The sequence below is a fragment of the Myodes glareolus genome, chromosome 3, assembly GCF_982192425.1.
Source record: "Myodes glareolus chromosome 3, mMyoGla1.1, whole genome shotgun sequence".
NCBI lineage: Eukaryota > Metazoa > Chordata > Mammalia > Rodentia > Cricetidae > Myodes > Myodes glareolus.
Genome location: NC_142028.1, coordinates 127,637,540 through 127,651,534, shown reverse-complemented (window position 1 = coordinate 127,651,534; position 13,995 = coordinate 127,637,540). Strand labels below are relative to the sequence as shown.

The following is a 13,995-nucleotide window of genomic DNA, read 5'->3' as shown; positions in this document are numbered from 1 at the left end:
GTGCTGCTAGGAGCATATGTGTCTCACTGTCATGAAAACTTTTAAAACATCTTAAATGCCATATTCTGTCTTTGAAAGGTTTGAAGAATGCCTATCCATTTGAAATATATCTCTGTACATCTAGAAAACCTAACTAACATCACTACAAGCTTGACTATTATAGATGATTATCTATTAACCTATATTTCTTAATTATACATTACATTTTTAATGAGCTGCACAAACATAATACCTTAATTAAGATCAGAAATATCATATAACAAAATTGACCTTAAATTTGTATCAATAAACCAAGACCCATACCAATGCAAATCTCTACAGTATATCCCCCTTTAAATGTAAACAGACATTTATAAAGAATATCTGGGAATATAGGCATAGTTTTCTCCAATCTGCTTCCTGCTGCTTATTGGGTGAAGTAATTTTTGAGGGGTATTCAAGGCAACCTTTCAGGGGCTCTTGGTCCATCAAACCATATTAGTCTGGAATTAATCGACAGATTCTCATCTTCTGTGGAAACAAAAGAAGAACCTCTTTTCCAAAGTAACACATCCTTAGATCCATATTTTGAAAGCAAGATACCATTAAAGTATATATGTTGGTTTAGTTTAGCAATTCCCAGAATCAAATGTTTCTCTGCAGTTACAAAATTCAAAGAAAACACAATATTATACATAATCCAGACTCTCTGTGAATTTTTCATTTTACATGACTTATTTTTCTTTACTCTTTTTAATCTATGACTGTCTGTACTCTGTCTCTTTAAAGACTTTGTTTTATTTTTTTTAAACCATTTACTTCCTTTTATAACTGTCTATACTTTATTTTTTCTTCTCTCTCCTAAGCCTATGTACATTTATCCAACACTGTGACCCATTTAGAGGTCTTTTATGTCTGAATCTATCCTATTGTGTGTCTGTAATTCCTTACTGTCTAGGAGCACTTCTTAAAAGTTAAGCTGCGTCATTCCTAGGGAAACACAGCAGTGCCTGTGCCCTGCCCAGGCCAGGATGGTGGAGCTGCTCACTGCCTCTGCTGCCTCTGAGAGCCATGCACAGCGCCCATCTCCAGGCACACAGCTGGTCCATGTTGCCACCAAGCAAGCCATAGCACATTGCTTACAAAGCCCATTCAAATGCTCAGTCTCCTGAAAGAGCCAGAGGTCACATTAGCAGCACAGCCAGAAATCTGGCATTCAAAACAGTGCAGCTTTCCCCCCCATGGCTTAATCAGGAAAACCTCTCTGAAAGGAGCCTCAGCCTGCCACCAGCAAGCAAAGCCCATTTGGAAAAAAAAATGTGGCTAAACTTTATTTTTTAGTGTCCAGAATTCCTTTCAATCCCTCTCAGGCTTTAAGGGGATTTTAGTTGGCGATGTGGGCGCCAATTTGTTGTAAGGAAGGAGAGAGCCGCTTGTTCACCCCCCTGCCCAGCCCTGAAATAATCACACAGAAACTGTATTAATTAAATCACTGCTTGGCCCACTAGCCTCACTTCTTATTGGCTAACTCTTACATATTAATTTAACCCATTTCTATTAATCTGTGAATCACCAGAGGCTGTGGCTTATCAGGAAAAGTTCTGGCATCTGTCTCTGAGAGGGCTACATGGCTTCTCTGCCCTTCTTTCTCACAGCATTCAGTTTAGTTTTCCCTGCCTACCTCTGTTCCCCTATAGCTCTGTTATAGGCCCGAAGCAGTTCCTTTATCAACCAATGGTAATCATAGCATACAAAGGGGAATTCCACATCAAGAATCAACAGTCCTTCTCATGGCTGCTGCTACAGAAGGAGGTAGAGAGGGGTCCTCATATCTGAGGTATCAATTTACTGGTGCCCTGCTGCTGTGTGTCTTTCTCTAAGTCACTTAACTTCTCTGTGCTGCTTGTTATCTCATCCACACAATGGAGACTATCCTAGTTTCTTTTTTTGCTTTAAGATTTATTCTCCTTCCAGATTAGTCTGGGCAATCCTAGAACACCTATAAACGGATCCATAGCATCCTGCCTTTGGGATATCTGAGCTCTGCTGCTGGCTACCGTGTTGTTGAGCTTCCTCTGTTCTGTCAAATCTACCACTAGCTCATTTTTCTCTGGTGCTGACAGTACTCTTCCTGCAGGATCCCTCACAGTGCATTTCCCATTTTCCTGTTGATCCTAGGGCTACTTTAAATCACACCACCAGAGTTACCCGCATGCGGGATGTGGGAGTCGACACATGCTTTTTTCTGCTGGATGGTTGGGTGTTGTTCTGATGCTTGTCATGGGCATACGAAATGCCACAGATTAAAGAAAGGGTCTCATGAAGTTAGAATATTGTGGGACCCTGTCCTCCCTGATCCTTGAGACCAAAATACTGGATGCAAATAATGTTTATGCTAACCAGCTAAGCTTCCTGCTAGTTCCGTCCTTGGTTCTGATACAGCCTGGTACATTAGCCTGAGGGATCTATTTTACTTTAAAATGGTAATTTCTCAACCTGCCTCAAAGAAGCTCAGGCGCCAAGGCCCATCTAACCTGTCTGACATTGCCTTGTACCCTCGACCACCTGCCTGGGGAAAAACTCCCACAGAGGCCAGTTCCCCAGCCCCCTCTGGGTGGGAGGAGTTTTCCTTTACTGGGGCCTTTATTCTCCTTCCTGCTTTTGTTGGGAGGAGGCCTTGCCCTTTTTGATCCTGGTTGCCCACTGGTATAAATACCCGACTTGAGTTTAATAAAGTTGCCATTTACTCTGGTAAATGAGCAAAGGTCTCTTTTTGTGTGTGTCTCTTTTAATCCTCAGGACAGTCGTCCATTCTCGTGGGCCCCGAGTTCGGGAAAGCACGTGCCTGGGTCGGGTGTGGATATCCACTGGAAGGCAGGCTCTTACAGAATATAGTAAGTGAGTGGCAAGTTATGTGTCATTAAAACTGTAACTCTAAAATATAACAATATATGGATGCCACAGGAAATAGAAAGAACAAATTGTAAACATGCTATAGCACTTTTGTTGTTGTTGAAGTTTGGAAACAGCTCACTGTGTAACCCAGGCTGGTCTCAAGCGTCCAACAATGATCCCCTGCCCCAGTGGGCATCACCATGCCTGGCCATAGCAACACTTTCTGAGAGTGTTCATTCATGTGCACAAAGAGCGAGCTCCGTCAGGCGGAACTAGAACCGGATGCTTGCTGGACGCTGGACACAGCTCCTGGGCTGGACAAGCACTGCCACATCCTTGTCTGATTGAGATACTGGGACATTTGCTGAACTAGATATTCCACTCAGATCCACACCGGCCTTTGTTGGGTATTTGGCTGTCTTCAGGGGGGTAGGGCTCTCCAGAAACATCACATTCATTTGAAATCTAACCATCCATCTTTGACTTTGGCCCCCAACCTGACCCCTTAAGTGTCTTCCAAGTTCACTCCCAACTCTGACCTGGATCCTCTTCATAGCACCTTGGGGTTTGATTTGTGGCTGGGGGTTGTGTCTCACTCATGCTCCATGGGATAAGAAATGGATGGGATTGCTACCTGGGATCGATATTAAAAATCTATGGCTGGTGACATGTTAGGTGTCCTCAGAGTAGCTTGTAGCCACCTTCGCCGTGAATCAACACTCTGGCTTTTAGGAAATTGTAGGGCAGGAGTCTGGGCCAGGGCTGGCTGTGAGAACTGCACTTGCAGATGGCTTGAGAGGGCATTTTGCGCAAGGTATTTCCCAGCACTGGTGGGATGGGGTCACAGCTCCGCAGTCCCTGGCTGGACTCCTGTGCCCTGCCCACATCTTGCTATAAAGGTCACCGTACCTTCCAGCCATGGATTAGTTTGTCCTGGCTCTGGTGCCTGAGTGTTGGCATGGTGCTGCATGTGGTTCTTGTCATTTTGAGCCTCTCGCCACTTCTGGAGGCCCAGAACCCAGAACATGCCAACATCACAGGCACGGCTATTACCAACGACACACTGATCTGGGTGAGTACCTGCCCAGGGCCTGACTCTGAGCACTGTACATAGCTACCTTTCCTCGGACTTTTCCTTCCCTGTCTGTGTTCATCTCTGGGCTAATGCCCTTGCCTCTCCTGAGGGAAATTCTAACCAGCCTGGGACTCTGGTGGGGATTTGTGGCAATCCCCTGCCTCTAAACTCAGAAGCATTCTTCTGAAGTCTCTAGAAGGGAAGAGAGCAGTGGAGGGCTGATTTTTGAGTTGCCTGTGTGATCCCAGCCTATGTGTGTCTCAGGAGCCCTTTCTCGCCTGCCTCCCACCACTGCTGACTGATGCGCACCAAGGCCTGCTCACCTGTGTGCCTTTATCTTCCCAGCTCTCTGGCAAATGGTTTTACATCGGCTCTGCTCTACGCAACCCCGAGTTCAAACAGGCAGCTCAAAAGATACAGGCAGATTATTTTTACTTTACCCCCAACTTGACAGACGACACCATCCTGGTCCAGGAGTACCAGACCACGTGAGTCCTTGCAGCAGCTCCCCACCCAGCCCTGGCCGCCGTTCCTGGATACCAGGAGACCTGAGCAAACTCTGACTCTGCTTGGCCTCCCCACCCATCTTCAGGAACGGGGACAGCTGTCTTCTCTACCTGCCTCTTGACCCCCATGCTGGTCACATCTCCTGATTACCTTTCACTATTTCTTCTCCTTCTCTTTGCCTGTAGGGAGGACCGGTGTGTCTTTAACTCCAGCAAGCTGGAAGTCCAGAGAGAGAATGGGACTCTGTCCAAATTTGGTGAGAGCCAGCACTCATGTGGGTCAGGTCAGTTTAGGGGAGAGGGTGGTCAAGGCCGTGGATCCTGGATCACAGAGAGCACTAGCTGGCCAGCAGAAACAGAGTTCATGCCGTGTGCTGGCCCTGTTGGAAATGCTTTATGTGAACTTGGCCCTTTCTGGGAGGGTATCGCAAGGGTCGGAGGAGGAAACAGCACAGGGTGCTTATGTCATTCTCTTAACAATCTTTCCCATTGGCTGTGAGCTCAGAGTGGGAACCCATGAGGTGGGCAGCCATGACTTCACCCATGCCTCCGTGTCCCCAGGGACAACACACAGGAAGGCCACACAAATGCTGATGGGCCTGGTCGGACACTGCATAGCAGCCCCGAGGCTTTTAACCCTTGTGCCCCTCAGCTGTGGAATGGGGGTAGAGAGTCACCATCTTTCCGAGGCCCCTGGCATTCCTCATCTATGAAGCACAGCAGAAACTGAGCACACGGCGGCTCTGAGGAGCCCCGGGCCTTTGCCCACAGCTATTTGCTCCCTCGCCCTGGGAATGGAGACCTTGGCACCATTCCCGTGACTCAGAGCCTTTCCTCTTGCAGAGGAAGCAGCAGAATATGTTGGCCACCTGAAAGTGTCCATGAAACATAGGGGCTTCATGCTTGCCTTTGCCCCGGAAGACAAGAACAACTGGGGACTGTCTTTCTACGGTAGGCCCCTCACCGCCCCGATCCCCAGCTCCACAGGGTCCTGCCCTTGGTTCCCCCCACCCACATCCCACATCCTTGCCTGACCTGTTCTCCCTGCAGCGAACAAGACAGATATTGCCCCAGAGCTTCTTGAGGAATTCCTGAAAGCTGTCAAAAGTCTGGGAATGGACGAGTCAGAAATCATATATGCTGACTGGAAAAAGGTAAGTGAAGAGGCTGGACGATACCACCCTGGGCGTGGGCTCGTTCTGGGTGGCCCTAGAGGCTAAGGCAGCCCAGTGAGGAGAACTCTGCGGCCTGCTGTGGCAGCTGAGATTCACAGAGACCATAGACAGGCAACGAGGCTGGGTGTATGTGGGGTTAAGAAGGAGATCCTGGAAAGACTGGGGAGGAGAAGGGGCAGGAGAAGGGGCAACTGAGGGGACAGCAGGTGCCAGGGTGCCGGGCTTTTCCCTGGCCTTCATTTTCATTACAAGTTGTGGTTGAAGTCTTCTGTGCAACTCCAACCCCAGCAGGACTGATGGCAAGGGTATAGGCAGGGGTGGCCCAGAGTCTTGATGCTCTCTAAACCTGGCTGAGGGAAAAGTTTCCTCAGCTTTGGCTTTGTCACAGGATCAGCCAAAGAGCTTGCACATAGTTCCAGAGACTCCCACCTGAGCCCTACCTGCCTCCCCCAGAGCTGCATTCCCAGGGGGAAGGTGCCTGCAAACAATCAATAGAACTGAGGTGTTTCACAGCTTACCGCCCCGCCTCACAACCAGGGCACGAAAGAAAGCTCACCCAGTCACCTGGGGCTCAGGTGCCTCATCTCACAACGGCGGAGCCAGTAGGCTCAACCCGGACCTGTGGTCAGGCATGCTCAGAAATTCTGACTGTTTGGGGGACTCTGTGCTCCCACTCAATGGGCTGTACAAGCTGAGGCTCAGAGGGGAATGGCTTGAGCTATATACTCCAGAGAAGCTGTGGTAAATCTCGGATCCATCTAGCCGACACTACCCTGCCTTTCTGGTCAATCATTGTGATCATTTTTCCCTTTAAAAAAATGTATTTATAGCCAGTTGGCAGTGGCACACACCTTTAATCCCAGCACTTGGGGGGCAGAGGCAGAGGCAGGCAGATCTCTGAATTCAAGACCAGCCTGGTTACTCTGTAACTCTACAATCCTCCTGCCTCAGCACCCCCAGGTATGTCACCACAGTTGGCTCAGCCACTCTGCTCTCTTCCCTGCTGTCCCCTAGGATATGTGCAGTCAGCAGCAGAAGCAGCGTGAGCCAGAGAGAAAGAAGACAGAGGAGGGTCCCTAGGAAGGCCAGGCGTGAACGGGCTCAACTCTCTGTGTTCTGTTTTCACGCTCACCAAGCCCACCCTATGCATCTTGGTCCTTTCTTCACACCAATAAAGCTTTGGCAAAACATTCAATAACCATTTCTTTGCTTCATTCGTTCGTTCATCCATTTATTCATTCACGGAGAGACTTGCCACGAGCAGAGTCTCAGCTAAGTCCACCAAGCCCCACCTGGAGAAATCTGAGAAGGCTTCCAGGAGGAGACGGCCGAGTCAGGCCACAAAGAGCTGGAAAACTGCTGTTCTTGTAAGTGCCAATCCCAAGAGGGCACACCTGAAGACAGCGAGGCAGAAGACCACCAAGGAGCCGGGGTGGGGATTCCAGGAGTGTAATGCCCATCACAAGGGTGCCATCCTAATCATTGAGGAGAGGTGAGCTGGGAGACAGGAGGGCTCGTGTGGATGCTGCCATAGGCATGGTATAAAAGACCAAGGCAAGATGGCATGGTAGGTTTAGGTGTAGGTCCGAGGGCTGGATGACCCCAGCAGGAGTTCGCAGGGAGCCAGAAGCCAGTGACACTGTGGGAAGAGACTGTTAACAGCTGACAGCTGTTTCCCTGCTATGACTGGAGTTTTGGGGGCTCAGTCCACTGGGTGGCAAACACAAGGTATGAGATAATCTTCACACTCAAATGGATTTGCAATCATCCAGGAGACGTACTGTGTGTGTGTGTGTGTGTGTGTGTGTGTGTGTGTGTGTGTGTGAAGACATTTTCAGAGAGGACCACTCAGCTTGAGCATGGGCAGCGCCATTCCTTGGGGAGGGGTCCCCACCTACACTCGGCCCTCTGGTGAGGTCATCTCTGCTGTCTGGATGGCCAGCGCCTGCAGCCTCCTGACATGGCGTCCCTCTCCTCCCAGAACGGGACAGGCAGCTGGTACAGACAGCTCTGGGGAGCCCCGCTCTGACTGTCAGCGCTGGGGGGAGACCGAGACTGCAGAACCGTACTGCATGCCCAGTGTCAAGGTGGGCACGGGCAGAGGCTGCTGTTCCACCTGGAAGGAGAATCTGACCTGGGGTGTCTCCCGCTACCACAGCCTTGCTTTGCTGGCCTCTCTAGACTAACGGCAGGAGAAAAGAACGCTCAGAGACAATAGAAGGGCAGGCAGATTGTTCTGGAAGTCTATGCAGCAGGCACCTGGGGAGAGCTTAGCTGGGCATCCACTCCCCGCCACCCTCATCTTTAAAAGCCACAGACTTTCAGTAAACACCACAGGCACAAGTAGCTTTGGGAATTTCTTTTCCCTTTCTTAAGACCATTATTCATTTTCCTTCATTTGCTTTAATAACGAAAATAGATTTTTAAATGCCTCAAATACATAAACAATCTGTGAAAAACACATTTCAGAAATGCTACGATCACTCTGCTATGGGATGGGGAAAGGGGTGCTGGCCTGGTTTCTCGGCCTCAGCCAGCCAGGGCCTGACAGGTAGCAGGAAGGTCTGAGGCTGGCGGTTGTTTCTGGCCCTACATGGGTAGCCTCTATCCCAAGACATTCCACGGGTCCCCAAGTACTCCCTGTCCACAGCTACTTAGGATGAACATCCCTAGCCAGGGTCTCCCTGCCTCAGCGTGGCTATTACGGGCAGACACAGGAACACTGCAGTGACCTTGGGCTTTCCTTGTCCTTGCTGGCCTTCTGAGAAGGATCCAAGCTCAGGTAGCTCCCCAGTGTAGAGACATTCTGTCCTGTGAGATCCATATTGTTAGCTGCGGGTGGGCATGGCAGAAGGGATGGCAAGGAAAGTCTCAGAGGCTCCGCCTGGACAGAGGTGGCCTTGATCACTACACCTGTAAGACAGAGCTGGTCCCCTGGATTTTCATCCACTACTGCCCAGGCCAGTGTCTCTCCATGTTAAGCATGCTACATGGAGCAGGCAGGAGGCGCTCCTCGGGAGGGGGCATGGCGTTTTCCAGCCATCAATGGCTCCAGGAGACTTGACTAGCGGACAACAGAGGTTGCCTGCCTCCTCAGTCTCAGAGTCTCCAGGGAGTCAGAAGAGGCAAGAGCCTCGCAGGCTACTGGCGTGGCGCAGGTCTGCAGACAGGGACCGGCTCAGCTGCTGGGTGGTGGCGCGCACATTCTCAGCAGCCTGTGCGGCCTCGTTGAGTGCCGCCTGAAGCTCTTCCAGGTCATTCAGACCCAGGTGGACAGAGTGCCAGGTTCCCCGACGTCCCCGGGCAGGCGGGGAGGCTGTCCTGGCTGAGGTAGGTGCTGGGGTTGCATAGTATCTGGGGAGAAGGAAGAAGAGCACGATTTAGCGAGAGCCGGGCAAAGCTGCACTTCTGCTTGACACCCTGGTCTGTTTGCTCGCTCTACGTGGTCCATGTGGAGAGATGAACTTGGAAGGATGAAGGAGAATACGCGTGGCAGGCGCAAAGCACAATTAGCTCACACCATCCTCTCACTTAGCAGTCACTTACAGACCACCCACCGTGTGCTGCCTGTGTGTGCACCCTGGGGCTGCTACAGAATTCTACCAGTATCTGGAACATTCTCTAATCTGCGGGTTGCAGGTACTGATGGAGAATGCTAAGATGAACGACTGTGCTTCCTGGAGGTATCAGAACAGTTCACACTCCCCCCTTTGTGGAGAATCTGGGCTCTCTATGGCTCCCATACTTAGAGCTCACCTGAGAACCAGCTTGCCCTGAGAGTTCCTAGCTTTTCCTGGCAGAAGCCAAAAGCGCTTGAACTATATGGCCTCTGCTGCGGGGCTGCATACGGCCAGGAGGTGGCAGCACAGCACCATTGCAATTTCTAGTTCAGCCATGGAGCATGCTCAGTCCTGCAGTCTGGCCCAGGCGCCTAACCTGGGGCGTGGCTTGCTCTAACTATACCTAAGGCACTAGGCTATTGGCCGCCCTTGATGCAGCACCGGCCTCCCATACATTCCTTCTTGTGGTCATCTTTGTCATCTCAGAACAAACTGGCCAGAGAGCTACAGTGATCTGTGCAACTGCTGGCTACTTCATCCCCTCTTCTTGGGGCCACCACAACCTCGTGAGCTCTTCCCTAGGCCCAGACTGTAAAGATTTGCTTTGAGAACAGTAGAGAAGCCTGAGGCTCCCAGAGGACTGACAAATGCCACCAATCTCCCTGCCCAGGGACAGGAAAGCTGGGCAGGTGCCCATGCCATGCGAGTCAGGGCCTGGACACGATGCAAGGCTGCCTGCTGGTGCCTTGGACTTCTGTCCCTGCTGGCATCCGCAGCCACAGAGGCAGCTACCGCCATTCCCCACAGAGCCTGACTGTCTATGGATAACATTGCATCCCAACTAACTCACTTTACAGTGGTGGAAACGGGCTGAGCAGTAGCTGGTGGCAGTAAGGCCTAGAAGGGGGCCTGGAGAGACGGCCAAAGCATCATTCAGTCCGCCATGGCATTTCCCAGAGTACAGAAAACACTCCACAGACATCCAGGGGAGTCTTGAGACATGCATTGCTCCATCCCCACACAGCAGTACCTGGCAGAGCCAGCCCCCTTTGAATAGATGGAGAAACTGAGGCTTACAGCAGTGATGAGAGGGGAGGGTGTTCCTGCACAGTCATGCCTGACCCTGAAATGTTACCAGGCCACCATGCCCACTCTTCCCTTCTTGGTAGCTGGTGTTCAACTTCAAAACCATCTAGTCGGTGGTCCTTGCACGTCACGGGCGTGGACAGGGCAATATGGAGCAGCAGCCACAACCAAGAGGAGCCCAGTTAAATGCAGGGGATCCTGAATGTTATCTCAGAATAGAAAGTGGCCTCAGACATAATCAAAGATGCTAGAGGAAAGCCGCAGGCTTGGACTAATACTGACGCATTGGAGCTGGTTCTCCAGCAGCAGGCTGTGTGCATGCAGAGACATCAGAGCAGGCTGTGTGCAGGCAGAGACATCAGAGCAGGCTGTGTGCATGCAGAGAGAGACATCAGAGCAGGCTGTGTGCATGCAGAGACATCAGAGCAGGCTGTGTGCATGCAGAGACATCAGAGCAGCCTGTGTGCATGCAGAGACATCAGAGCAGGCTGTGTGCATGCAGAGACATCAGAGCAGGCTGTGTGCATGCAGAGACATCAGAGCAGGCTGTCTGCATGCAGAGACATCAGAGCAGGCTGTGTGCATGCAGAGACATCAGAGCAGCCTGTGTGCATGCAGAGACATCAGAGCAGGCTGTGTGCATGCAGAGACATCAGAGCAGCCTGTGTGCATGCAGAGACATCAGAGCAGGCTGTGTGCATGCAGAGACATCAGAGCAGGCTGTGTGCATGCAGAGACATCAGAGCAGGCTGTGGGGAGGCATAGTGGTGGGAGAACTGTGGAAAGTCCACTCAGATCGTCTAGCTACTAAATCTGAAAACCATTCCACCAGTGAAAATCAGTTGAAAAAAAAGAAGGGAGGGAAAAACAAGAAACTATTCTTACTACTTTATAAAAATACAGATTTACTCACTACATCACTAGGATTCTCGGTACCCAGAAAGTTGCGACTCCCAGAGACAGGGCACTCTTGCCAGTCTGCTTTACCACTGGGTCCCCAGAACCCTGTAATCTGCCCCTAAGGGTTTGTCGAGTGAGTACAAGAATTTCAGGCTTGTGCCCCATTTTACAAGAAGGAGCCACCATGGCTCCCTTCCCTTTGACGTGATGTAAGACAGTTGGCTTTGCAGGTGCTCGGGCAGGTTAGGGCAGCTGGAAGGGAAGACTCACACAGTGGCTGGTGGGTAAGGCATGATGGGAGCTGAGGAGATGTAGGCCAAGGCTGGTGAACTTGGGGCTGAGGGTGCAGCAGTTAGGTACCAGAGTCCAGGGAGCGGTCGTACAGGTGAGCCCCTGTTTTTCAGCTTGGGACTGGGGTTGGAAGATGCAGTTTTCCTTGGGGTGTCCTTCTCTGTAAGGGAAGGAAGGACACATAGAAACTGTGTGAGGTTATGGGCAGATGCAGCCGAGCCTATAGCGTTCCCGAGGTCTGGCCAAGCCCATGACTGAAGAAAGGTACTGAGCGTGTATTCCTACTAGAGCGGGCTGAGCTGGGGCCATCTACTTCTGCAGTGGACCTGATTGTACCACAAAGAGGACAGCGGAGGGCGTCAGCAGTGGATGGTTCCGGCAGCTCTCTAGAGTCAGCACTGCCTGGAAGGGAAGAGAGAGATGTCTGGAAAGGGTGACCTCACAGGCCACCAGGCTGTGCGCCGGAGGACACAAACAGCGACCACGATGGTGTAAGTAGGCACTGACCACATGCTGCTAGGTCACGGTGCTAGCTACTCTGCCCATCTCCCTCGGCAGTTGGGGGAAGCTGGGCTGCTGCAAGACAGTACTTTGCCAAAGGAAGTGGCTATCTAATCTCATGCCCAGGTCCTCTAGATGATAAACCCATTTTGTCTTTGAGATAGTCTTGATCCTCTCATAAGAGCACAGAACAATCATTGGGAAACCAGGAAACCAGTGGGGGGTGAGGGTCATGGTGTTCATAAGATGTTGATCCCTGGTGTTACCCCTGGCTGAGCATCAGACTTCTTTTCTTGCTCTCCAGGCCAAGCTAGGTCAGTACACCCTCTGGGAACCTCCCAAGCCCCTTCTTGTCATGCAACCCTGGTCTGTGGCTGCCCCGTTTTGTTGCTGGTTCCTTAGGGACAATACTGGTAGGTGCTGAATGAGAGCGAATGAGTGCATGTGGTCTGTCAGGATAGCAATCCACGGTGGCAAGGGGCCAGTGCTCCGGAGTCATAAAGACCTGAGTTCAAATACCGGCTATGTCACTTGTAAGTTGTGCGGCCTTGAGCAACCTACTTAAGCTCTGAGCCTCTCCTTTCACAAAATGGTTCATAGCCAGCGCTAAGAAATTTCCCAGTGGTTAGAGGCTAAGCCTCAACTGCCCAGAACGCTGTCTCTTACCTGTACCCCGGGTCCTAATGGGTTGGCAATGGGGACAGGAGGCTGTGCCACTGCCCTTCAGGACAGCCTTGGGGGACAGGATGTGGTACTCCTGGCCTGGGGAAGAATCCAGAATGATCATGTCAACACCTGTGTGGACTCGGGGCCGGTCTAATAGTCTCTTTCCTCTTCCCGCAGGTCTAATAGTCTCTTCCCTCTTCTTGCAGTTTTGTTAGTTGTCCTCTGCCTGCCTCCTGTGCACATGTGAAGCAATACTGTAGATGTCCCCACTGTGAATGTGTGTGCACATGTGCACAGAACACAGACATCTGTTTACTACGTGTGTGCACATATGCACAGACGTCTGTTTACTACATGTGTGCACAGAGCACAGATGTCTGTTTAGTACATGTGTGCACAGAACACAGACGTCTGTTTAGTACATGTGTGCACAGAACATAGACATCTGTTTACTACGTGTGCACATATGCACAGACATCTGTTTACTATGTGTGTGCACAGAACACAGACATCTGTTTACTATGTGTGTGCACAGAACACAGACGTCTGTTTATTACGTGTGTGCACAGAACACAGACATCTGTTTACTGCATGTGCACATATGCACAGACATCTGTTTACTATGTGTGCACATATGTACAGATGTCTGTTTACTACATGCGTGCACAGAATACAGATGTCTGTTTACTACGTATGCACATATGCACAGACATCTGTTTACTATGTGTGTGCACAGAACACAGACGTCTATTTACTACGTGTGTGCACAGAACACAGACGTCTGTTTATTACGTGTGTGCACAGAACACAGACATCTGTTTACTACGTGTATGCACAGAACACAGATATCTGTTTACTATGTGTGCACAGAACACAGACATCTGTTTACTATGTGTGCACATATGTACAGACGTCTGTTTACTACGTGTGTGCACAGAACACAGACGTCTGTTTATTACGTGTGTGCACAGAACACAGACATCTGTTTACTATGTGTGCACATATGTACAGACGTCTGTTTACTTCTGCCCTCTCCAAGCTCCTTGTTGCATCTCTCCTTCTAGAAGTAGCTGCCAGCTCTCACCCTGCGGGAGTGATTAACACACTCAGCAGAGGCAGGGCGTGGAAGCTGGTGTAACAGAAATGTCATGACTGGTGTCATGTCTTAGGAGTCGGCATTGTCCCTTCCTTGCCTCAGGCTCAGTTGAGGGGTCAGCAGCATCTCTTTTAAATGGCTAGAAGAGGGGACATCATAGAACCAATTTCTGGGACTTTGGCAGGGACGGAACAGGACTGTATTGGACGGCTATTGAAAAGTCCTTGACGGCACTGGAAAACTGGCTGCTCCCAGCATGGACTCA

At 50.6% G+C, this 13,995-nt stretch overlaps 2 protein-coding genes across 5 annotated transcripts in view; one reads left to right on the top strand and one right to left on the bottom strand.

The window, feature by feature from the left end:
• The first annotated feature begins 3,786 nt into the window (after window positions 1-3,786).
• On the top strand, window positions 3,787-6,828 carry Orm1 (orosomucoid 1). The gene is made up of 6 exons (XM_048459384.3): window positions 3,787-3,946; window positions 4,295-4,437; window positions 4,642-4,739; window positions 5,299-5,406; window positions 5,506-5,609; window positions 6,645-6,828. The coding sequence occupies exons 1-6, from the start codon at window positions 3,833-3,835 to the stop codon at window positions 6,708-6,710; spliced, it is 633 nt and encodes a 210-aa protein (XP_048315341.2). The 5' UTR covers window positions 3,787-3,832; the 3' UTR covers window positions 6,711-6,828.
• A 1,146-nt stretch (window positions 6,829-7,974) lies between these two features.
• The window catches only part of Akna (AT-hook transcription factor), a 46,290-nt gene continuing 40,269 nt past the window's right edge, over window positions 7,975-13,995 (bottom strand). For all 4 annotated transcript variants that reach the window (XM_087904958.1, XM_087904957.1, XM_087904956.1 and 1 more), the window contains 4 exons: window positions 12,635-12,730; window positions 11,753-11,869; window positions 11,447-11,627; window positions 7,975-8,984 (listed from right to left, as the gene is read on the bottom strand). In XM_087904958.1, coding sequence (XP_087761084.1) covers window positions 8,747-8,984; window positions 11,447-11,627; window positions 11,753-11,869; window positions 12,635-12,730 — 632 coding nt within the window. In that variant the 3' untranslated portion in view covers window positions 7,975-8,746. The remainder of the gene's footprint in view (window positions 8,985-11,446; window positions 11,628-11,752; window positions 11,870-12,634; window positions 12,731-13,995) is intronic.